General features: G+C 34.5%; 1 protein-coding gene across 5 annotated transcripts in view; it reads right to left on the bottom strand.

Moving 5' to 3' along the window:
• ANKRD17 (ankyrin repeat domain 17) overlaps positions 1 to 27046 on the bottom strand; it is a 135825-nt gene that overhangs the window by 70939 nt on the left and 37840 nt on the right. For all 5 annotated transcript variants that reach the window (XM_074272895.1, XM_074272896.1, XM_074272899.1 and 2 more), the window contains exons 2-7: positions 12790 to 12943; positions 11864 to 12020; positions 8291 to 8438; positions 7910 to 8057; positions 6492 to 6725; positions 4106 to 4200 (exon numbers count right to left, since the gene is read on the bottom strand). In XM_074272895.1, coding sequence (XP_074128996.1) covers positions 4106 to 4200; positions 6492 to 6725; positions 7910 to 8057; positions 8291 to 8438; positions 11864 to 12020; positions 12790 to 12943 — 936 coding nt within the window. The remainder of the gene's footprint in view (positions 1 to 4105; positions 4201 to 6491; positions 6726 to 7909; positions 8058 to 8290; positions 8439 to 11863; positions 12021 to 12789; positions 12944 to 27046) is intronic.

Genomic DNA, 27046 nt, shown 5'->3' with positions numbered 1-27046 from the left:
TTTCAGCTACTTAACCAGATGCCTTTTTATATTGATATTGTTCATGGCCATCATTTAATTGCTTCAAGTTAGGCCTACCAAAAGAAGAACCTACTCGGATTTAAGGGAGTCATTTATAAGTGAATGCAGAAAAAGTTGTTTAGTTTCAAATGGTCTTTGGAACATAAGAATGCAGTTGAACTTGCAGTCTCCACTCTTGTATAACTAGCTAATAGGTGTCAAGAAGGACCAGTATCCTCTAATACTAAAAGAATAGAAATCAAGACAGATTCAATGAATTTTAAGATTGCTACCTATGCTAAATAAACTGTTTTACTTTTTAATTTGGAACATGAGGACAATAAAAAATGTGATAAATTGTTTTGATTATGATCATTTGGTACAAGCAGTAAAGGAAGGCACTTAAAGGGCAATGCTTAAAAGTATTCCAGTAGTTCAGAGACCTTTGTAGAAGCACAAATATGGAAAATATACTAATCAATATCCCAGCTAATTTTCTGAAAACAGGGGTACTGAATCCAAGCTTTCTCAAGAACTAAAAATGGCAACTCTCTGGGACTTCCAAAATGAAGCCCTGGGATAATTTGGACTACACCAATCTGCACTCCCCCATTCTAGTAAAAATGACAATCACTTGCATATATAGATTGTCCCCCAAGCCTGGCTATGCTTCTTTATTTTATTTTATTTATTCTTTATTTTATTTTGTATTTTTCCCAAAAGTTGATTATCCTAAAATGGATATTCCTAGTCTCAGTGATATCTATTTGCAATAGATGTCAAATATTTAGAAGGGCAACCCCTCATTCAAACACTAAATGAAGGGACATTCAGATGGAGAAGAGGAACGGCAGAAAGGACCAAGATAGGTCCCCACAAAGACACAGAACTAGGCCCACAGCAATCCATTGCTTGATAGTAATGTGTTCTCTCTAAATTACATCTAGCACAGGTCTTTTCTAGGAAAGCTTGGAAGACAAAGGAATGGGCCTTTTGGGAGATGATGGGCTTGCTGATAGTAACTAAGTGAAAATATCTACACAACCTCACCAACAAAAAGGAGATAATCCCACAGAGGACTTTAATAACAGCAATGATTAGGTGTCCCTTCCATTCCCACCATGAAGCTCCCAGAGAAAAGTGGGTCCTGGCTAGTGAGCAAAGGAACCTCTCCATCATCCACAATAAAGAGGGGTGATGTGCAAATTGTCATTTTCTCTGCCTTTCCTGTTCATGAGTATCTACCTGTTTACATCACAAGAACAAATCACTATCAAGTAGAGAGATTTGGATTATCCATGATGAGGACCTAACTATTATTTTGATGAAGTTCTGCTTCCCTTCCAAAAAAGGGAAATAAGCCTGGGAATCCTGGTATACCTTTCGACATATTTATTCAATCATTTAGGGGACTATTGTTACATTGTGTGTTATGTTGTTTAATATATTTCTATTTTAGCTTTTTTGAACAGTTTGAACAGTTGCATCTCTAAACTCTAGCACACAGAGGAAAGTGCTCTTTAAAACCTTAAGGACTTTCCCCAAAAGGGATATTATATGATTGGAACAATACCCTGGACACCATGATTCATCTTTAAGTGAGATTGTCTAAAATAACAGTTTTGATAGGTTTAGGGGTCAAAGACTCGTGTAACACGTTGCTAGCATATTCTGATGATTGGTTAATAGACTCCATGAGCAATTCAGTCAAAGGAGTTCTGTTCAGTTGAAATGACTTGATGTATCTGCTGTATATGCAATGCTTGTTGTCAATCCTTGTTGAGTATCCTTTTTCTGTTACTTGGTAAGTTATGTCAACTGTATGCCAGGCACTATGCTAGCTTTGTGGTATAAGAAGGCGAAAGAAAAACAGACCTCTGTTCTCAAGGAGAACTCTAAAGGGGAACACAGGAAATAACAAAGTACATATAGGAGAATCAGAAACAAAAGAAAGGCTTTAGAACTAAGAGAGATTAGGGAAGGAAGGCTTCCTGTAGAAGGTAGGATTTTAATTGGTACTTAAAGGGATTTTGTGTTGATCTAAAAGATGAGTGGGAGCTAAAGAAAGTTTCTGAGTGAGAGGGTTGTGTGTGTGAAAGGGATGGGAAATACAAGTGTGAGCAGAAGAAAGATTGAGAGACAGAGACAGACAGGGACTGATCTATTCTTTAAAAAAAAAAAAATCACTTTGATGGCGAAATGGAGAACAGTATAGATCTGAGAAAAATCAAGAAGCCAAAAAGCCAATACAGATTATCACTAGAGCGAGCAAGCAAAACGAAAATTATCAATGGAACCTTTTGATGACCATGTTTTAATTTATGGATATACTCCTAGTCCAGTGTTTTGAGACTTTGGCTGCACTTAAGAAAAAAGGTGAAAATTTACTTCCCTCCCTCCCTCCCTCCCTCCTTTACAGATATCAGAATAGAATACCATTTTGGTTTGTTTTGCTAACTTGCTTTTTTTTTCAACTCTTTCTTTTATATCTATTGTTATAAAAGGTTCTGGAGTAGGAAATGAATATAATAAAAGTTGTCAATAATTTTCTAAAAATTAAATGAATTGGGAAGCCAAAATACAAATAGCTACTGCAAAAGAATACTTCAAATATAGATGGCATGAAGTACCTCTTCCAGATAGTGACAGAGCTAACAAAAATAAATAGCTTCTAAAAAACTCTGAAGGTTATCTTTGTGAATGGGCAGAACACCATAGAATAAATTCTGAAAATATTCAAACTATTCAATTTAAAAAGGACTCCAAGGCTTGATGGTAGAAATGAAAACTGATTTAACTGTTCTAAGGAGTAATTTAGAATTTTACTAATAAAGTGACTAAAATGTCATCCTTTTACTGAGATTTCACTGCTAGGCATGTACCACAAGGAAGCCACTACACCTCTCTTCCCCCAATAAAAAGACGAACACACCAGAATTTTTATAATAATCACCTTTAGTGACTAAGAAACTAAACATATCTTTGACAATTAGAAAACACTTAAAAAACCGTGTAACAAATGAATACAGGTTAACATGGGAAGACTTAAACTAACAGATGCAAAGCAAATAGCAACAGGAAAATATTGTTCACAACAAATGAAAAAGTAATAAATGAATACTGTGGGAGAAAAACTAAATGCTGTGAAATTATAATGAACATTATAAATTATTAAATTATAATTAATCTCTGAAATAAAGAGAAAGAAGATACTTCCTCAACTTTTTTAGAGATGCCACCATGGGTATAGAACACTGCATAAGACAAAGGGCAGAATAAAGGATATTCCAGGTGTGGAGAATAAGCCTGGGTAAAGAAATCATGGGAGACTAGTTCAGGATGTGTTTAGGGATGAGTAGCCAGTTAGCTACGATATTAAAGAATGCCATAAGATAAAGCTGGAAAGACATGGTAGTATATTAAGTTGTACAGGTCATGGAATGAACATCTGGTGGTCCAGATCAATGAATGTCCTCAGTGCTGTGGATGTAGGCCTTATCAAGGAGCAATTATCATAGTAACAAGATGGTCGTGTTGTGCCTCCTGAAGGGTCCTAGGAGGAGGAATTTCTTTTCTTGGCTCCTCATAATTTCTATGTACAGAAAGTATGCAGGAAGTAATTAAGACCTGAGTCAGCATTACTTGATATACCAGATCATTGGTGGACAATATATACACACACATATATATATATCCCCCTTCATGGCCCAAAAGCCAGGTTATTTTTAAAAAATTTTATTTTTTTGTAACTACATTTAATTATGATTTAATTATGGTTTTTACAGTCTAAAACAGTTTGAGAAAAGATTCTCAAGATCCTTCCACAGAAGATTTTGTTATATAGCCCAATTTAGACTATATCTTCCTAAACTTTCCTAGTTTCAATTCAATTCTACAAGTCAAGCGAAAGAGGTTTCTTTGGCTAGAGACAAACTGTACTGAGGTCATAATGGAAATCTCCAAACTATCTGGATTAGCCATAAGCAAAAATACCATGAGAAAATCAACAATAGTTTTATGGAATTCATGCTTAGCAAAGACATTCAGTAAGTTCAGTGACTACCTCATCAAAAACAATGTGTATCATATGTTTCACCAGTCTTACCATGCAGGCTTCCATTAAGGCAGTGTGCATTTCATCTGTTTTATGCTCTTGATCTGCACCAGCTTCCAGCAGAAACCTCACCATTTCTAAATGACCTAAATCAAAAGTAGACCAGATTACTTAAAAAAATTATGTCACTCCTAAGTTAAACAAGTACAGTAAAAAGAATAGTTATTAAATTTATTTCAGCAGTTCTGTTTAATATAAATCCAGAATTACTAAATCAGCAAAGTCAGGTAGAGGCAAATAATTTTTGAGAGACCCAAACTTCTACTTTCTACTGACACTATTCATCCTGCTGACTTTGAAGTTCAAACCACAGTAGATTTTCCTTGTAATACTGTCCCTTTCCTAGCAACTTTTCCATATTAATGATAGAAATGCTATTAATTTCAATGCAACAACTCATCTGAAATCCCAAATAAATAATATATAAATGAACTTTTGGAGCACATTCCATTTCTAAGATAAATAACAAATTATTGTGAAACAATATTAATTTCCAGAACAAAAGTGTCAACCTCATTAATGTTAATAAATAATATATTCATCATAGGAAACAATAAATATGTAACAAGGCAAATAATTCCTTCATTCAGCTGACAATTCATCTGACATATGTACCACAGCTCCAGATGAATCAATTTTCCACATTACTTAACAAATATAGCATTGTAGCAGTGTCTGCCACAAAGTACGTGCTTAATACTTAACTGAGATAATTATATTGTGTGGTAGAAATTGTGGATGTAGATAAGAAGCAAAAATACACAAAACACAAGGAACATCCTTTGCTTTTTTAAATTAAAAGAGTCCCTTGTCAAGTTTGCATTTTAGCCACTTCATTTTCATAACTATTAAAAGCAAATAGTTTTATTATCTGCAATGCAGCATAAAATTGCTAATTTTCTACAAAATTATTAAATTAAAAGCAATCTTTTCTTAAACTCATGTCTTAACTTGTCAAAAAGTTTCTATTCAATATTGAATGTTTCTGCTCCTGATCTTAGTCTTGAAAATTCCAATCCAAAATGTTCTCAGTGTATAACCAATATAAAGGACTACTGATACTTCTTTGCCAGCTTCAAATCATTCATACTCATGATTGCTCAGTTCCTTCACCATTTCAAGAATTATTCCAGAGTTAGAAATTATCTAAAGATAAGGCCTACCCACTACTCATTCTCCACCAAGTGCTATAACAGAAACTGGCAAACATTGTCAAAAACAAAGACAATTAATGAAATGAGTTCTTTGAGAAAGTCACAAAATTATTGAACTAAATTTGACCAGCTACACCTAGTTTCAAAACAATATCTTAATTTATCTAAAATTTATCAAAAAACCTATATGCCTTAGTTGTACTATATTTGGCTTTAAAAATCTTTTGTATTTTGCATACATAATTTTTTCCCCTATAAGATCATAGTAACTTGTGTTTTTGCCTTCCCTTTCAACAGAGGAGATTCAGTATCTATTCTACAGTAAAGTAAGCCTAACCCCATTTGCAGCTTTTCCCAATAATATCAAATATTTATTCTATTCTACTCTAATTTGTTTCTACTATGCAGTCAATAACAATCCTCACCTCACACCTACTTTATTAATCCCAATGTTATTTTGGGTATGGTTTGAGGAATTCTGGGAGGGTCTATCAAATAAAGATTTGATTTATCACAACAAAACAACTTTGAACTAAGAATTTTTTTAATCCAGTGCTAGAAATGGATTCTTTCTAAACATTTGTTTATTTGTGCTACAATGACATATGTGATATTTAGTGGCCATTGAGGCTACTCAAGAAGGGAGATAGCATTACTTTGACCCAGCAAATCCATCCAGGATTTTTGAGCAGAATTTAAAATTGCTTTAAAGATTTACCATCATTAACATATGGTCTCAACTGAAGTACAAAAATGTTAAGTGACTTGTGGTCACCGGTCACACTGTTCTCTTGGATCTCAATTTTACTATGTTATCACAACTGTCCCCAAGATACCCTTGAGTGCCAATGAGGTGCCTAGACACTGTAGAGCTTTACTCATTTCTTCTCAGTAAAAGAGTCCAATACTTGCTAGTCATTATCTGTCAGAGTTTGCAGTTGATTTTTTCTTATCTCTTTCCCATTTTCTATCAAATAACTCAGTTTTTGCAACCATCATGCATCACCAAGCAATGTCAATGACCTTTGGATCTTCAGTTGTTAATAGATTTTAAGCAGTTTTCATTCATTGAGAATCAATTCAAGTACTTTACTTAGAAAGAAATTTCTAAACTATAAGATGCAAATGTTTACACTTTAATCTCTGGTAAAAATAACCTGATACCAGAAAAATCAAAATTAAATTTTAATTTTTTTCTAAAATAAAGGTTATATAAACTCTACCTTTGTAACAAGCTAAAGTAAGTGCACTCTCCTTAAATTCATTGGAATGTGTATTGATTCCAGCCCCATTTTCCAGCAGCAACCTGGCTACTTCCACATGACCGGCACTTCCTGCTTCCATAAGGGGAGTATGACCATTTTCATTATGGTCCTCAATACTAGCACCAGATTCCAAGAGCACCTTTACAACGTCTACATAGCCTCCAGCACAGGCATATGTGAGTGCTGTATTTCCTGGTATAGTGAGAGAAAAAAAAGGGAAAGTTACTTAGATAGAAAGAAATGAAAATAATAAATTTTAGCAAGAAAAAAAAAAAGGGAAAAGGGATGGGGGAGGGTTCTTGGGGAGGAGGGGTTGTGTGTGCATGTGTATGATATTGCAGTTAACAGAATCTTAAATCCTAATTATGTTAGATTTAACTTCCTTAAAAGCTACTACCTAAATTCTTCTCTGCTTAAAATTAAGTCAGATATTATCTGGAAACTAGTGTTTTTTCAGGATCAGAGAATAAAAAGCATCAGCTTCAGGAAAGGCAAAAATTACTTGGCTTCATTCCAACAAAAGTCATATAGGTTAGTCTTTCACAAAGCTTTTATCATTTTAGCTAGAAAGTTATTCATCTAGTACAAAATGACTAGATTTTGTAGCCTTTAATCATATAGAACAGTTCACACTGTTTTTCTAAGACACCATTACTTTATGCAAGATTAATGATATGGAAAGTTAAGTTTAAGTTAATCAAGATTTAAAAGTGTATTAAAATGACATTTTCCTTCCCATACAAAATAAGTGTTTGAAACCAAATCTACTGATTTATTTCTCAGTTTGTGTATCTTTTGTAGATTATTTTAATGCTTTAAAAAACATACACATACAAACACAGGGAAAATAATTCTAAAAAATACAAAAGATGGCCAAAAAACATTCTCTGGAGAAATTGATAGAAATCGGACTTTAAAAATTATGTATTCTGATCAAAAAGAATGACTTAATAGCAAGAAGTGTCAGCAGCATTTATTACAGCATTATGAGACATTATAATAGTAAGGAATTAGGCATCTTTCTTCCCTCCAAATCTCCTCATAATCACAGGGTTTCAGAAGAAATCTGGTAAAATGTCCCCATCAAGAATAGTCAAGATGTCAATCAAAAACATAAACTGATACCACATATAACAATTTCTCCACACATTACTGAGGCAATATACTAATGAATGAGTAGTTGTATTCGAAACATATTTTGCAAGAAATTTATGTTAATATTCAGAACAATTTTATGTAAATATCAAATATGTGGACCACTTAAGAAATGAACTGAGTAAAGGGAACAATGTTAATAATGGCCATTTCAACCTATCAGATACTTACTATATTAAGCTATTACCTTTCTGGAAGGCCAAACAAGAGATAACCATTACCTGTTGAAGACTGTGCATTGACGTCGGCCCCATGAGCCAGCAGCAATTTCACGATTTTGACATGGCCTCCATTAGCAGCAGCCATTAAAGGTGTGATGTCGCCTTTAATGCCCCTGTCTTCTACATTAGCATGCATTGCCAACAAAACCTTGGAGGGAAAAAAGCATTACAAGGTTATGCTGGCAACAGCAAGTATCCAAGTGCTTGATTTGGAATTCTTGAGCATTTAATTAACAGTTGCCTATTACTAGTACAAAATTTAGGCAAATGTTTAATTATCTGAGAAATAAATAATTGAAAAGGAGAAGTGTCCATAGTTATTTAATAAGCAAAAGTTAGGTAACAAAATGACAATCTATTATTATCTCTCAAAGTACAAACCTGTGCAAGCTCATAGTATCCAGCAGAGCAAGCTAAACAAAGAAGGCTTTCCCCTTCTTCTGTATGTTCATTCACACTTCGCCCTTCAATTAGCAATTTTCGCACAGCATTTACATCTCCTTCTGAACAGGCTTCTGCCAAACTGCGACTATTAAAGGAAAAAAATTTCAGAATTTCATTATATACAAAGCATACCGAGAACTTCTGATCAGAAATGTATTATTTTCCCAAGTCAAATTACAGAGACCATCATGTGACTATATCACAAATAGTTTGTAGATACTTCCACTTCTACCATGACCTTGTTCTTTCTTTAAAAAATATTAGGTCAATATTTCTTAATACATATCACATTCCTTCATATCTGCAATTATATCTTCTTTTCAGGGTGTCCAGGGTGTGGCAAGTACATGTGAAATAAAAGCTCCATATTCAAAACTTACTTGACTGTCAAAAAATACATGGACTCAAGCAAGTGGTGAAATTTTTAAAAATCTGTAAAAGGCTGCCTTTCAAAAAGATAATTTAAGCCAGTAGAAACATTAAGCTGTTGTTTAGAATATTTTTGACCAATTTTGTTAAGTAAAAATATGGGGAGTACAATTTATATCATTTTTAATACAAAATCTTGATAGTATTTTTTATCTACTTAAATCACAATTGTAATATACCCTGTCCTACCTCATTTTATTAATCCCAAACAAGAATTGCCAGGATTATACCATTGCTGTGGCAGGATAGTAACTTATGCTAAAAGGAGGAAAGCAAATTTAACTCATGAGCAAAATAATAGGATAATTCAATAAAAGGATGGTGATAAAAGGATCTATCTGCCATGGGTAAACTACTCAGAATAGATTATATTAATTAGCTAGTAAACGATTCCACAATTCTTTTTATACTTTCACTGGAGCTGCAAAAGATTATGGTGGGGGGAGGAGGTGTGTGAATCCAAATGTTGAAGAAAAAAAATGTTCAAATTGGCCTAGTTGCCCAATGACCACTGATATTATTTCTAACACAGGATGATTTCAGATTATATTAATAGGAATCTTGAACAAGAAAAAGATCATATGTTCTGATTTACAACTTGCCACTAGATCTAGATGGCTCCAGAGGAGAAAGTGAGGTTGAAGGTTTTGCATAGTCTTCCCTCAATTAAATCCAATTCATTTCCATGTCATGGGATCATCTTCCTGAAGTCATGGTTTTCTTTCAAAGGACAAACAACTATTACTACTACTACTCATGTGTCCTTAGATCTTCATTCAGGGCACACTTCCAAAGCTGTATTCTTCTTCTCCCTGTATTCTATCTTCCTTGGTGATCATCAGCACCCCAAGATTCAATTATCACATCTATGCACATGATTCTCAGATAAAATTAACTGGTCCTAATCTCTCTTCAGAGGTCCAGTCTTCTCATACAGCTCATTGAACTTTACACATTAGATATACTACAAACTCATATCTTACACAACATAACCAAAACTAAACTCATATCTTCCCCCACTCAAAAACCCTTATTACTAAATTCCCAGTTACTATGGAAGGGACCATCATCTGCTAAAATCACCCACACTGGCAACCCAGGTGTTATTCTCAACCCCTTATTGTCTTGCCCTCCCACCCTCACATATCCAATCTGTATCCAAGTTCTGTTGATTCTACCTTTATAACACCTTTCATATGTGCCCTCTTCTCTGCTCTAACAGTACCAAATGCAGAAAAATTTCATCCTGAGCTCATAAGATTGGAGATCAAATAAAATAAGTAAAGGAAAAGAAATTTGTCAGTTAGTCCAAGGAGAATGCCTGATGGAAGCCTTCCCTTTCTTCTTAACAGAGATTTACTTAAAATAGCTTTCAGGCCCTCAGAGTACACAGTTCAAGCAGCATCAGTTTACATCTTTTAACTAGACCAAAAGACCTGAGGTACTATTCTGTCATAAAAGAAAAGCCAATTCCTGAACTTCCTGTAACAGAAGTATGATGCATTCACCTGCTTGATCTATCAAGTTGTTAGTGTGGTTAGAAAGGTTTTTTCAGAAGGAAGAAGAAGACATTGTCTCATCTTTTCTTCCTTCATACTACCATGATGGTAGCATGAGCTCATAACTTCATGCCTATACTACTGAAATATCATGATGGCTGGCCTCCCCTCTAAACATTCATGTGCCACTGCCCATCACAACCCCCCAATTCAATAAACTCCAGTGGTTCATTACCTCCAGAACTGAATATGAAATCTTACCTCCACACCTTTCAAATTGTTGTTCACCCATTTTTTTCAATCGTGTCCTACTTTCTATGACCTCATTTGAGGTTTTCTTAAAAATAGTGGAGAGGGGGGTTTGCCATTTCCTTCTCCAGCTCATTTTTCAGATGAGCAGTTAAGCGACTTGTCCAGTCACACAGCTACGAAGTGACCGAGGCCAGATTTGAAGACATGATGTCTTCCTGATTCCCAGCTCTATCCAACATAACACCAAATTGCTATTAGCTTTAGCTTTCAAGCTCCCTTATTACCTGGCCCCATCTCCTTCCAATTTTCATAGACTTCACTCCCCTCCATACTGTACCTCAATATCCAATGATACTGCTGAACTCCCTAAGTTCAGCAATTCCCTAAGTCAGTATTTTCATTGACCGACTTGACAAGCCTGGAATCCCCTCCCTTTTTCAACTCCACCTCCTAGCTACACAGGTTTCCTTCGAGTCTCAACTAAAATTCTACCTTTTTTGCAAGAATTTTATTACTTCCCCTATTGCTAGTGCCTTGACCCCATGCTTCTGACTCCAATTTACCTTACATCTTGTCTGTATAGATTTGTGTCCATGCTATTTCTTCAGAAAGTGTGCTCCTTGGAAGGAAAGGATTGTAGAAGACTAAGGAGCCTAGCCTCTTAATATCAAATGAACTGATTATCCCGTTTCTTCCTGGATCACACCCTTTAAGAAAAGAAAAGGGTCTTTCCCTGAACTCACCAATCATTATCATCTTTTTGGAATAAAAAGGTGGGGCAAGGCTCCACTTTCTCAGATAGCCCAAGAGAAGGATCAAAAGTCCAAAGATACTTATCTAAATTTTGGTTACCACTCCTTAATCCATTTCCCCAAGAAGGGCTTTTTGCACTCCACCCAATCTATCTTAGCCAATGTTTTTTTGGAGTAGAAAAACACTATTCCTCAACTGATACAGAAACTAAAAAAGAGGTTTTTAATATACTTCCTTCCTTCCATACAGGCTATTTTTACTTACTCTCAAAACACTTTACCACTTTTCCAGCATTTTTTAAAAGTTATTATTAGAAAATACAATTTAACATTACAGAGGATTTTTCCCTAAGAGAAATATTTAATTACAGACTAATAGGAATAAAAATGGAACCTTCTGGTGTCAGAAATTATATGAAAGAAAAAAAGTACAGACTTTGCTAGTATTCAAAAATCCACTTTTCCACACAACTTCTATATACACTGAAGATGGCGATTTTTAAAATTAGTGAATTCAGTAGATTACATATAGCATAGGATACATAATGGATCCACTAACTAGCCCCTTATTCACTCACTTGTCCGTGGGGCCAGCACTAGCAGTGCTCTCGGCTCTCATGCGGGTAAGGGCAGCAGCCGCTTCATCCAAGGCACAGCTAACAGAGGATGTCAACCTCCGGAGCACTTCCGGATCTGCAAAGGCTTTACCATCAGCAGTAGATAATTTGCCAATTCCTTCATGGTGATTACCAGGCCAACGAGGACATATCAAAGCAAAACAAGTAAAATTCAAGTTATTTAAATCCAAACAAAACTGATCAAAGGTTAGTTGGCCCTCCAAAGAAAAAAGCAAGAGACAAGGAAGTTTAACAGAATACTCTGCAAAGAGAGAAGTAACTGGGAAAGATCTTTTAAGACTGTAAATTGCAAGGTTGAAAAGTTTTTATTGGGAGTAGAAATTTTCTCTAAAAGAGGGTCCTTTAAATAGAGAAATCAAAAGCACCCCCCCCAAAAAAAAACCCAATAAAATTTAAACTGCTGTTTTGAAGAATAGAATAATATTGAGCAATGCCTTCAAAAATGGTCACTTTAAGCTAGTATTTATTGACATATTGACAAAGCCACCAGTCATTAAGTAGCTTAAATTGTTTTATTTGAATTAGTCACATGTCTACTACTTCAATTTTCTTTAGATATTTAACAAGTATTTTCTCCCACTAAAAATACTTACCATCATTTTGTAAAAGATTTGACATCCTATGTTTTTACTTTCTGCGAAGCAAATTTTTAAAAGCACTAACTCCAAAATTAAAAAAATAAAGAAAAATTAAAGAACATTTCAATCTCTATGAGAACAATAACATTAATATTTAGCATACAGATTTGGGAACTTATAACACAGAAGATAAAAAATGCTTATAGAACAAAATTTTAAAGTATGACTTGAAAGAGAGAAACACTCAGTTCTAAATTGCTACTTTTAATTCAAGATTTAAAGACGTACCTGCAGCCTCAAGTAAAGCTTCCAATCTAGCCTGTGTTTCAGGATCTACAGTTCTGAGGTCTGTACCATCAGCTGTACCAGACAAAAGTAACTTGGAAGCAGTTTCCAGCATTGGATTTTCCAAATCATCCTGATCTAAAATGAATGACTCCACCTGAAAAGAAAAACAACAACACCACATTAATTCCTAATTACAAAGATGATGAATATGCAAACTCGAAATCACTAAATATATTTTCAACTATAATTGTATAACTTGTTTAAAGAGATTTTATTTATCAACAGATATACCTAGCCTTATACAGATTTTGATCATCTGTACAACTTAATACTTTGATTAGTATTTATACATTCTTCATTTTTCAAAAATGATATTACGGATAATCCTTTGTAGTTGTTCAGCCAATTCAACTCTTCATGAATGTGTGAGGCTGGACCTAAATTCAGAAAGATGATCCTTCCAGATTCAAGGCCTGGCATTCTATCCACTGTGTTCCCAGAGTTTACTCTAAAATCCTTACAAGGTACATAAATGAAACATAAATTTAATCTCAATCTGATTAGCATTTATTAAGTACCATTAACATATAAGATGAACAGAGGAAATGACAAAACAAAACAAAATTGATCTCAGAGCGAGGAGAAAAGGGATTTGAGTCCATATTCTGACAAGGACTTGCTGTGTGACTGTTTAGGCAAATTAACTTCTAGGGACTCATTTTCCTAATATATTACCAACTGAATCCAAAAAGATCATGCCATAATTTTAAAATATTTTTATTACAGCTCAGCATTAACAAACTCATGAGCACGGAGTTTTCTCCAGCTTAAAGGCTCACCTCACCAGCACTTTCAATAGCCTTCACATCCCATTGAATGGAGAGCTGAAGGGCAGAGCCAAAAAACAAACAAACAAAAAACCACACAACCCTTTCCAAAGTCTCCTACCAGCTGTGCAGCTCTGTCCATGGTTCTTTTCTTCCATCATTCCCCTTTTCAAGTTCATTTTATGCTTTGTCTCCCCCAAAAATGTAAGCTCTTTGAAAGTATAAGCAGTCTTTTGCCTCTTTTTATGTCCCCTGTACTTCTTGGCATATAGTAGGAACTTTATCAATGTTTATTTTATTTAAAATTGAATCTGTAAAATGAGATAGAACTAGATGGCCTCTCTAAGTTGCCTTTCTAGTAGCTTAATCTTTGAGAGCTTTAAAATAATGAGTTGCATAATATGAATTACTAGAGGATATTTCCTCACCAAATGTGTTCTATCTCCATGGAATGACAGGTATAGACCTTTTAAAAAATTAATTTAATTAAAAAAACTAAAAATTGGTGTGTTTGTGTTCTAGGAAAAATAACAGCTCTGACCTTCAAGGAGCTTGCCCTTCAGTAGAAGAAAAGAGAACACAACCAGATAATTGTGTATATGCACATAAAAGGATAAATCAAACATTTAGTACTACTAAGTGTCTACTACTAGCTAAATGCTCCAGGCGATAAAAAAAAAAAGACAAGTTCCCTTAATAAGCTTACATTATAATGGGGGAGGGCCATATGCAAGCCAACACAGATATAAGATAAAAGGAGGGAAGTCCTAAGAATTAAGGCCTGATTTTACTTGTGAGTTAAAAAAAGCAAGCAGAACCCAGGAGGCAGTGAAGGAGAGAAAGCATTCCAGGCACAGAAGGCCAGAGAAAATGTCCAAAGCTGTGAATTGGATTCTCTTCAAGAATCAGACGACAGTGTATCAAAAAGGTGTAAGAAGACTTAAAAGGTAGGAAGGAAGTAGGTAATTGAAAAGTTAAGAATTTTGTATTTGATCCTGAAGGTGACAAGTAGTCACTGGTCTTTTAATAAGGGGATGACTTGGTGGAACTTGTACCTGGAAAATGGATAGAGTAGGGAGAGACCTGAACTGAAGAGGGCCTGATCTATAGCAGTGTTAGAATTCAGAACGAAGTACATTGGGAAAAGGTTGTAGAAGTGAAAACCAGCCCTTGGAAAGTCCAAGCGGGAAAGCCATGAAGTGATAGAGGGAAGGGTCTCCTGAGAGATAGTGAAGTCTCAAAATCTAGGGGACTGGAAGGATGATGTTGTTTTTCCATTTAAGACCCCTTTTAATCTGAAAAGTTTTTTTTTTTTTTTACATGACCCAAAGTATATAGGCAAAATGGATATACAAATCAAACATTTACTGATAGTAAATCATAATTATGTAACTCCCACCTTCAGTTATGAGACTCATGGGCTCTAGAGTAATTAACCGGGAAGTTTGTAGATGGAGAGTAGGGGGCAGGGTGAGGTCTAATCGGGCCCTGAAAGGTAGCTGGAGATTTAAGATTAGAAGAAAATAAAGAAGTTTGAGGAAGATAGGTTTAAGAATTATCAGCAGAGAAGACAATGGGATCTTTAGTCTGATAAAATCACCAAATGAAGTAGTATGGAGGGAGAAGAATGATTCCTAAGGTTAAAAAGCCTGACATAAGAATACTTATAAAAAGAGAATAGTCAGATATTCCAAAAAAATAACCAAAAGATTAGTGTCCTAAAAACGTAGACAAAAGACTATCAAGAGAAGAGAGTGAGCAAAGTGTGGACTAAGGAAGACCACTGATTTTGGCAACTAAGACCACTGATAACTTGAGAGAGGGCAATAAAGTTGGACGCTGATATAAAATATGAGTGAGAAGAGACAAAAGAGACAATATATATTGTACTTACAAAGAAGGGAGAGGAGACCATTAGAAGAAAGGAAGGAAATAAGCAATTAGAAAGTGCCTAATATGTGCTGGGTGTTTAGCAAATATTTCATTTGTATTTCCAACAACCCGATACTGTTATTATCCCCATTTTAAATTTGAGGAAATTCAGGCAGAGACGGATATAAGTGACTTGCCTCAAAAGTCCCACAACTAAAAAATGTTTTATGGTCTTGTTTGTATTCAGGTCTTGAATTCCAAATCCAGTGTTCTATCCACTGAGCCCCCTAGAATGAAGCAAAGACTAGCCCCAGTAACAACTTCAGTAATGCTTCCCCAAAGAAATGGGAACTTAAAGCAAACTGGACATTTTGGGAAGAAAGTGAGAAAATAGCACATTCCAGGCATGTTTCATTGGACTTTTATGAAGTTTGTGAAAGACAGAATGATGGGATAACTAGCTTTCTTTTGTACCAGAAGAGTTTAGCATAGTACCTAGCTTAACATAAATACTTAAGTAACAGTTTTAAACATCAGAAAGCATACAATGCTCTGAGCTTTTAACTTGTAACTCAAAATCTATGATTGACTGGTCTTGGTCCAATAACACACTAAGTACTTTAGATGTATATGCTTTGGTTGAAATTTTAAGGCATTCTGAATTTATGTTTCAGATTCATATATAGACAGGATTTTTTTCAGTATGCCACTTCCCAAGCAAGAGAATCATAAAATAGACAAATCTCAGGGCTGAGATCAACTAGTCTGAACCCTCTCCCATTCCCCATCATGACTTTATGAATGAGAAAGAAAACAGGCCTATAGAGAATAAAATCATAAAAAGTAAGCTACAGATTGAAAACTAGACTCCCAGAGCTTCCTGTTAAATGAATGCTTTCTAAGGTCTTATTAAATAAACTGTTTCATTATTTACAGTCCTTAGTGTAAGTCATTTAAAAAATTCAATATACTGCTATTAATAAAATAAATGAAACAGAAATAGACATTTAGTCACTCATCAGGAAATACTGATATACTCAATGTAATTAGTTGGGTCATATCAGGGCCATAGGGAATTCCCCTCCCCTGAGGCAATTAGTTTAAGTGACTTGCCTAGGGCTCGGGTCTTCCAGACTTCAGGGCTGGTATTCTATCCACTGTGCCTCCTAGGTGCCCCAAGGAGAAAAATTTTAAAACAAACTATGAAAGACTCAAACCTAATCAATCTGAATAGTTCTATGAATTGTGACTTTACAAAGTAAGTGAAAATATTTGGTATTTTGGTTTGCTAAATATTTAGAAAACTGATATGAATTATCCATAGTTAAGTATGATACAAAGTATTAAAAAGTCAATTTTCAGAAATAAGAAGTGTCTTAGATGGAAAGACTCTCTAATGGACAGTACTTACTACCTAACTAATCAATACATTCATTCACACATAGCTCTGGGTGACCATTCAGTATTTGATCTAGGAGATTGTTCTATCCCACTCCTGCAATCTCTTTCCAGGTCTCCCCTTGGAGTACTTAATTAGGAATGCAGATTGCATCAAACTAAAACCTGTTAAAGAAAAGGCCAAGGTTTCCCACAGCATTAAGAGTCATTTCCAAATCTATATTTGGTCACTGAACCCAGATGGTTCCAAAAGAGAAAGTGAGGCTGATCAATTTACACAGCCCTCCTTCATTCAAATGCAATTCACTTGCATTTCATGACATCACCTCCCTGAAGTCTTGGTCATCTTTGAGAATGAAGGACAAATAACGACAGGGCCTTTAAATATTTAAGGATCACATTTAGAGTTTTGCAAGTTTCCTAGAGCTTATGTAACAATTATTTTATAATGATCAAACTAAGGCTCAAAGGACTTGCCAAAAATCAGTGTCCAAACTGTTATATGAATTCAAGTCCTACAACTTCCAAATTTCTGGCTTTCTGACAAAAAGTGGCACTAATGCATAAAGATTTTTTTTTTTTTAATTGTCAGTTACTTAAACTTAAGCTATGGGTCTACCAATCTCCAAAAATTGTCCAAGGTAATTTTTTTTTTCCAAAAATTTTTGGGAGGGTTTTTCACTAGAAAAATTCATTAGGGAAAAAAGAGACATCAAATACAGGTTATTAGAAACAAAAAAATAAATTTGTAAGTAATTTAAACGACAGTTCAGGACAGCACAAAAGTTCAGAGTGAAGAAAGAACTTTGTTCAAGTAGTGATGTTTTGATAAAAGACTTTACAAAGGAAGAAGATCTGATTAGAATGAAACTGGGGGGGGGGGGAAGGGGAAGATAGCCATGGCTGAGTGATTTTTATATCACCAAATTCTTCAAGCATAGAATAGAGGATAAAGAAACTTTAACTATGTGCTGGACCTCTGAAACTTCAATATCTCCAAGTATAAAATGAGGGATCGGAGAAAGTAACCTTTAAAAATGAACTTCCAATTCTAAAATCTGATCCAGAAAAATCAAATGATAAGTATCTACTACAAGAAAGGGGCTGGAAATAAAAATATAAAACTGAGACATTCACAATTCTCAAGGAATTTTCATTCTCCAGGAATGATAAAATATTCACAAACAAGTGAATACGATATACATAACAACACAACAACACCAAGAAGAGATAGTAATAATTAAGGGAAATAGTAAAGGCCTCCAGAAGAAAATGGCACTTGAGCTGAGCCTTGAATGGCAAAGGGACCTCCCATTATATATAAAAAAAACTATAAAACATCTGCAACAAGATGGGGAAGGGTTTAATAAACAGCTAACAATAAATTTGAAATACTAGAATTGAAATTGTGGAAGAGTTCAACTCTGGTCTCAGGCACTTAATAACTGAGTAACCTTTAGCAAGTTACTTATCTGACTGCCTCAGTTTACTCAAATGTAAACTGGGGATAAAGTTATCTTTGAGCTCCCAGCATTGCTGTAAGGATCAAATGAAAATTACAGTGTAAATACAAGCAATTAATTAACATTACTACTACCCAGAGAAATGTTGAACAAGTCTCAAAGAATCTCTTGAGATAAACGGGAATGACACAGGCCTAACCTTTAGGATTATCCTTGGCCACTTGTGGAAGAAAGAAACTATTAAGATACTAAGTTTCTCTTGCAAGCCATACTCTTAAATTCTATTCCATAAACATTTTCTATCATCAGTGTTGTGAATTCTCAAATCTGTATGCTAAATATTAATGGTTAATATTAATGGTAATGTTGTTCTCATAGAGATTTTATATCATAGAGACTGAAATGTACTTTAATTTTTCTTTATTTTAGAGTTAGTGTTTCACAGAAAGTAAAATGTTAGGGGACAGCTAGGTGGCATGGTCCATAGAGCACCAGCCCTAAAGTCAGGAGGCCAGAGTTCAAATCTGCTCTTAGACACTTAAGTTATCTTGGCCAAGTCACCTAACCCTAATTGCCTCAGGGGGAAAAAAAAGTAAAATGTCAAATCTTTTACAAAATGATGGTAAACATTTTTAGTAGGAGAAAATCCTAGTTAAATAGCCTACACCAGCCCTCAACTGCTAATGCCTTTCAATACTATATTCTTCTATATGCTGTATAATACACATTGTTTTTCCTGATAAGCTCAGTGAAAACAGGAGTTGTATTTCTTTTTCTATGTATGGTTGTAATTAGAGCAAACTGTAGGCATTTAATAAATGTTTGCTGATTGAATGACTGGAAGAGACAGACAGAATTTGAATCCTGAACTGTTCATCTCCCTCACCAGTAGCTTTCTGTAAAGTGTCACATTGCCTCTGTAGGACTAGAGAAGGGAAGTAACATCTTGATTTTCAAAACTGCAAGAAAGAAGTCTCTGTGCAATATACTCTTATACAATTGAGCTTTGATTTACAAGTCCATGTAAAAATAAAGGCTAATGAATTAGTACTCACATAGAAAAAGAAGATAATGAAAACAGGCTATGCAAGACTAACTCATTACCTTCTCTGACATGATCAGACTAGTAGCTCTGAGGATACTCTAGATACACAGTTTACCGAGATTTAAACAAAGTATCTGCAAGTCTTTCATGCCATTCATTTGTTTAAAAAAAAAAAAAACTGAAAAGAAGAAAGCTATGCTGTAATAGAGATAGGATGAATTTTGAAGCAATTAAATGGTCTTTAATGTCAGTTTGGAACAATCAATGGAGTGTCCCAGAAGTGATGGGTCCTGTACATTTTTTTTCCTTTGGTCTTTTTGTTCAAAGTATAAACGGCATACTTCTCTAGTTTGCAGATAACACAAAGCTAACTGGGAAAATTAGTACAAAGGATTGTAGAGAAAAATCTATCTAGGACTAGGAACTATCAGTTAAAGTAATTGAGATGTCAAATGAAAGATGCTTGGCCATGAAGTGCAAAATACATGCCACAAAGTATTTATTAGGCTCACTAGATTTGGAATTTTATTTACTCAAATATAATTGTCTTGGCTGCTTTTGCTCCACCTTTTTATAAGGGTTAAATGGCCACTTACTAGAAAGGTTTCAGAGAGGATTCGAACCTCTAAATGGTCTCTTAAGGCTTCATAACTTCATAAATATAATCTGCATTTTTGGGGAGAATTATGTTTTTTACACAAAGATAAAAATACTGCATTCTTACAATGTACCTAAGAAAATTAGGAAATTGCTTTTTAAATTTTTTATTGACAGCAACATCCTCTGTATGTTAACAGCAATCCATCTTTTTAGTACATTTTAAAATGTTCACCATACTACTAAACTATTATAGTACTGGTACTAAATATAACCTCGCTTTGTGAAAGAAACTCAAATTTCCTGTAAACTTATTTATTCATATTATTTATTATTATTTTAAAATTCTGATATAATTTAGTAAATAGGCAACAATTAGCCAACTTTTATCAAGACATTATCCTGTGACAGGTTCACTAAAAAAAACAATCTCTGCTCTCAAGGAGCTTACACTCTAAAAAGGAAAGAGGGAAAGGGGCAAAGTTACTCTTCATATATTTCATATATCTTAAAAAAAATCTGGAGAACGAATGTTTGATGTGGGCCAATTCTAAAAATTATACTAAATGTAATTAAATGAAGTTGAAGCTTTTTAGTTCTTTGAACTTTAAGCAAAAACAAAACAAAACAAAAACTCTCCATTTTCTCTAAGGAATAAAAAGCTTATACAAATGTTAATAGAAACACAAGAATATGCAAGGCACGGGGAAGAAAAATATATAAGGCACATATTTACATTGTCTTTCTTTCTTTCTTTTTTTTTTTTTTTTGCTGAGGCAATTAGGGTAGAGTGACTTGCCCTCAGGGGCACACCGAAAGGAAGTGTTAAGTGTCTGAGATCCTATTTGAACTCAGGTCTGGTCCTCCTGACTTCAGGGTAGATGCTCTGTCAACTGCGCCACCTAGCTGCCCCAGCACACATCTACAAGAAACTATATGGATATGGGGGAAGGGAGGACAAAACAAAAAACTTTTGCTTCAAGCCTATTTATATTTTTCAAAATAATACCTTAAATTGATGGTTACTCCCCTAAGGTGAATTTTGAAACCAGAATTCACATGGCACCCTCCAAATGATGGACACCCATTGATATATAATAAAATTATAATAACGCATGTTGCTAGAATTGAGGCATCATTGTATACACCTGAAGATTGGGAGCTGTTTGGAAAAAAATAAAACATTGGTGTTTAAAACTACTTATTCTGCCATGTCAACATATGGGGCTGAATGAAATCTGTAGTGATCCTCCTACAAATCTGTTATGCAATCTGAAACAACAAGTGCCTTTTCATCCTTCCTCATCTCCCATGACTCTTTACTTATTTCCCATATGTAGAGAGGAAAAAATTTGAATACAGAGAAAACAGAGGATGAAGAGTTCAGATGGAAAAATTAGGTAGAATGGATTGACTTCATAACAGAAAATCTAAGTAATAAGGCAAGCTTTATTGTCAGAAACTTTTATCAGAAATAGAAATAAGGGTGTGTTTGGGAAATAAAAAACCTCGTATTCTGTTTTCCTTATTCTGGAACAACTATGTATTATATGTATGCATCTGTGAAAATGAGTGAACAGCCACCTTCAAAATAACAATCTAAAAAATAAGAGGACACTGCCGAATTAAAAAGGGACATTCTTTTGAGGCTGGCCTCTAGTTTTGATTACAATGATTCCTCCAAAAGTCACTTTCTCCCACCATTTCCTTAGATTCCTTAGATTAGATTTTCTCAGTAATTCTAAGGAATAGGAATTAGCCACATGCCTTGAAGTGGATGGGAGAAGTAATCATTTGCCAATCTTGGCAGATTTCACCAGACACTCAAATACTGACATTTTCAACAAAGAAGCATAACTTTATGTTTCAGATATTCTACTAATAAAAATTGTCAGTCCTATATAATTGATGAAATGCCTGAAAATTACATTAGATGCTGAACACATTATTTCCACAGCACTGGCAGCTGCTGCAAGGGACACCTGCATTACCACTGCAGTATCACCAAGTATAGTCCAGAGTGCAAACAATGAATGAAGAATATTTACAAAATAGGGAGGGATTTACAAAATTGGGAAGAGGGATGAAAAAATGTTTTAAATTACCTAAACATTTACCTAATATTTTAATTACCAAAATGCCTATAGTAGGTTAATCACTCCTAATTAAGCTTCAGAGACCTAAAGCCAAAGAGATCTCAAATTTCCATGAACTATTGGAGAGGAAGGAAGGCCAAGGACATTGGAGGAGCAGTTTTCTATGTAGGGTTAAGGAAAATAATTACTATTCCATTTAAAGAAGAAGATAATGGTATCACAAAAGAAACTTTTTAAAAAGTTGAGTAAAGATAAGAGTGAAAGAGTACAGGTAAGTAAGTACACATTCATTCCATGTTTTAAAGAGGAAATCAACAAACACTGAAATCTATTCACTCCAAATGAATCCAATTAAGGTTTGATTTGCAAGAAATGTAAATTGAATAACTAGCAAGAAGTAGATAGTCTGCTTGTCTTGGGATGGCTATAATCACAAGTTAAGGGAGTTATGATGGATAATTATTTATTATAATAATTAATCATGCAAGAAGAGAACATGTTAACACCATGAGGTCAGAGAGATCTAGTGACCTACCTAAGATCATATAGCTAGAGAGCAGAGACCACCCCCACCCCCAAAAAAATCCACTAAAATCACACTTGGCATAAGCATGTGCATAGGTGCGCACACACACATACACAAAATGAACTCCAAACAAGTATCTTTTAAAGTATTCTGTCTGTTAAAATTTTGTGGGGCAGCTAGATATCGGGAGGATCTGAGTTCAAACTTGGGCTCATACATTTAACACTTCCTAGCTATGTGACCCTGGATAAGTCACTTAGCCCAATTCCCTCAGGAGGAAAAAAAAGATAGGGAAAAGTAGAGGTAAAGAAGGATGTGTGGATTTATGGTAGTAGGACAATCCCTTACCCATTAATCTATACAAGGGATAAATTAAAATTAAAATGCTATGAAGTCAAAAATAATGAGGGAGGGATGAAAATCTGAGATGAGAGAATTCCAGTCAAGGCCAACAGATCAAGCCTCATCAAGATGATGGCTAAAGGAGAAATTACATTTTCACTTGTATCTGTGTCAAGGACAGATCTCAAAGAGAGGGTGAGAGAAGAGAAGGTGTTTGATCACTCACTCAAATGAGGCTGGAGATTGCTTTATCCTGTTTGTCCAAGTACAAAGTAACAACTCTCACCTCATCAAAGTAACCAGACAAATACAATTTTAACTTAACACAAGTACACCTCAATCACAATACATGAGAATAGAAAATAACAGAAATGAAAATATTTTTCTGTCCTCCACACATGATGTTCATGATGTGCTGTCTACTTTCCATTACTTAAATTGCTCAGTTTCAGCCGTACCTGAGGCAAAGAAAAAGCTCAAATATAGGTGATAGCAAAATTTCTCATGGAAGTACATAGGTCTAAATGTAAAGTTTACTTTTTTACTATTAACTATGGAATTTATAATAATGCTATCAAATCAGAAAAAAAAAAAAAAGTATAACTAACTTAATTGCAATCGAAGAGCCTCAGATCTCTCATCTCACACCCAGCACTCAGAACTAGAGACTCAGGCAAGGTAGAAAAAACCAGGGTCTAAAGAACAGCTAGGCCCCTCCATGGAACAGCTCCAGGTGACCCAGATTTTGCCTGTGCTCAAACATTTCGACTGAAGATGGCCCTAGATGCAATGTGAGACTTGGTCTTTTTTAAGATAAGATCTTCAACAGCTCTCAGTTTGAAATCATACCCATTCATTAAGATTAGGGACCCTATTCTAGAGAAAAAATTATTACTAACACTAAAATCTTCCCTATTCACATAAAAAGAACACAACAAGTTTGCACTTGCAAGAAATATAATCTGAATAATCAGTTGGGACAATACACTCTAAAATAATCACCCTCTTCACAAACTGTATGCAGATACAACCTGTCATTTCATCATCTCTCAACCTGTTTCCTCCTCTGTAAAATGAGGATGACAATATATTGCTCTGAATATAAGTGCTTTGAAAACCTGAATTCAATTCTGAACACCAGATTTTAAGATGATCTTGATATACTGACCCCATAGCCAGAAGAAAGGAATGGAACCATGTCATATATCATAACTGAAAGTAACAATACTTTTTCTCTGGAATTCTGGCCTTGGAATTGAAACTAACAGGAAGTTACAGGGAAGCTATATTATCAGTGAGAGGGACCTCATGATTTAATAGAATAAGTTCAAAAATAGAAGCTAAGTGACAGAAATATGCCTACATATAAACATCAAACCCTATACTTAAGGCTTGATAAATACTATATTATTTCAACTCAGATACCATACTTCCCCAGAATCTTCCCTATTAATGCTGATTTCCTGAACAGATAGGATCTAGGTAACTCTCTGCAGGCACTTCTCTTCAACAAATCCTGTTAGCTACTTGTGTGTCTGTTCTATCTCCTTTTATGACATGATTTGTCATTTTTGGATATTTTATCTCCTCACCCTGCGTTTTCTAAACAAGGAGGGTGCTCACTTTGCAAGGGAAATGCTAAATCATTATCGTTCAGCAACACAGTTCCCTTCACAGCTCTTTCTATAGAAAAAGAGGATCTGATCTCTTTTTTAAAGGAAAATCAAGGGCAGCCAGGATTAAATCTTGCTTTTTTTTCAATGGGAAAAAAAAGGGGAAAATTCAGTCATTCAGGTTTCACAACAGGAACACCAGAGTTTCAAATTAACAGCTACCATTAGAACTGAAAATCATCTGTGAAAATTGGTAGGTGCCCATTTTTCATAATACAAAATTATAATTTAGTGGGTCTGTGTCTGTCATTGGAGAATTAAGTAGAAATTGGAAGCCTGCAGGATTTATTTATTTATCTGTCTATTTATTTATTTATTTTAAACAAAGGAATTAGTTCCACATCCCCCCTACCCCTCTTCCACCAAGTCAGAGGAGGCACAGTGGGTATCTTGGGACTATAACTGAATCATTTCTCTTTAAAATGTCCCACATAGTTAAAAGATCAGAGGATATGAACAGATAGTTCTCAAAAAGAAGAGAATTGTGTAGCAAATCACTAATAAGATAAATGCAAACTAAAACTTTTAGACAGGCAACAAAAATGAATAATTGGAAAAAAAGCCAACCAATCTGAAAAGTAATTGAGGCCTAAAAGTCACTGCTAGACATGCAGTAATAATCAGAGCCTCTTAAGGGAAAATGGCAACAATGCTGGTACTACCACTTAACAGTGTAAAAGTCTTTGTGTAGCTCAATTTATTAACTGAAATAACTATTAAAAGTTTTAATTAACCTTAATTGCTTAAAATGGCAATTAATAAATAGTTAATTATTAAGCTTATTAAAATTATTATTTAACTATTAAAAGTAGAAGTTTTGAAAATGAAGGACTGAATAATTTTTAAGTACCCTTCAAGTTTTAAAAACAAAAACAATTCTTTATCCCTCTACACTAAGGAATACTATTGTGGAATTGAATTTTACATGGTGTGCCATTTATGAATCTCTTTTCAATTACTAATTATAATTTGGAATATACCCATTTTTAAAAATGGCCAAAATCATTCATTTTCTCCCCTTACAATAGGATCAGTAATTCTTATTTTTAATAAAAGGCAATTTTTTGACTGGACAAAGTAATGACAGATATACCAGTAATATATATCCACATCTATATCCTATATAGCCTTATAGTATATAGCCTGCATGGGACAGTGGACTATTACTATACATAATAATAGTCACAATAGTGGTGACTGGGGAAAGAACAAATCAATATTGCAATTCCCTGAAACTGCCTTTTGAGAAATGGGGAATGGGCTGCACAGAATGGGTACAAATCTCATTTTTGACACTGTATGTGAAAGTCACCTAATGAGACAAGTTATTTAACCTAACCAAGCCCTAATATGTCTCACAGTCAGGGAACAAAAAAGATAAAGCATATAAAATTCTACTCTTCTTTTGTTTATTTATTGAGTTCTGATATAGTTACTGAGTTCTGATTTAGGAGATGTTGCTTAAATTATCTCTTACTATTCATCTGAGTTCAGATGGAAAATTCTGAAGACTTGTCATTGTTTTTTCCATGTAATATAGTGTGAATTACTGAACATCAGATAAAAATAGGGCTTTTTGTAATTATTAATTAATGAGGAATCTGTCTCATTAACCTCCTGAGTTTTGTTATAGACTATACCACAACACTTTTCTGAAAGCCTACAATAAGACAGGTTAGTATCAATTAATCAACAATAGTACAATTATTACCTCACTTGATCTTCACAACACCCCCAGGAAGTGTGTGCTATACCACATTTATATAAAATATATAAAGCAGATAAGAGTGTAAAGTGATGGAGTCACAGTAAATTCTGAACTCAGGTCTTCCTGACAATACAAAAACATATAGGTAGTTAAAATAGTTTGTACAGAAAAAGAGACAATGAGAGGGAGGAGGCAGCACCACATTGTTAAGGAAAGGTTTCTTGCAAATAAGTTGTATCTTAAAGAAACCTAGGGAATCAATAAGGCAGAGGTCCCACTGCAAGCATGTGGGACAGCTAGTGTAAAAAACAGAAGGATTGTAGTATCAAAAAGAAAACTGGTTTTTCTGGAGTGCAGAATGCACAATAAGGTTAGAAAGAGAACTATCATCAAAAACTAAATAGCAGAATTTATATTTTTCCTGGAGGCATACTGAAAAAAAAAAAAAAAAAAAAAAAAAAAAAAAAAAGGAGCCAAGAGCCAAATCAAACAACTAAAGTATCATGACAAAAGATAGTCAAACCGAAGATCAGAATATGGAAAGGAATTTGGAATTATGAAAATTAAGTGACAATACTTATTCCTACTAGGTTTATCACAAGATTTTTTTTTCCACCCTTGAAATTGTCAATCTCATTTTCAACCTATCTTCAAAAACTCCTAATTTATCTTCATTCTCCAATAAAAGACATTTTTGGCATTACATGAAT

Source organism: Sminthopsis crassicaudata, chromosome 6 (assembly GCF_048593235.1).
Source record: "Sminthopsis crassicaudata isolate SCR6 chromosome 6, ASM4859323v1, whole genome shotgun sequence".
NCBI lineage: Eukaryota > Metazoa > Chordata > Mammalia > Dasyuromorphia > Dasyuridae > Sminthopsis > Sminthopsis crassicaudata.
Note: the sequence above shows the minus strand (reverse complement) of the source record. Positions and strands in the feature narration are given on the sequence as shown.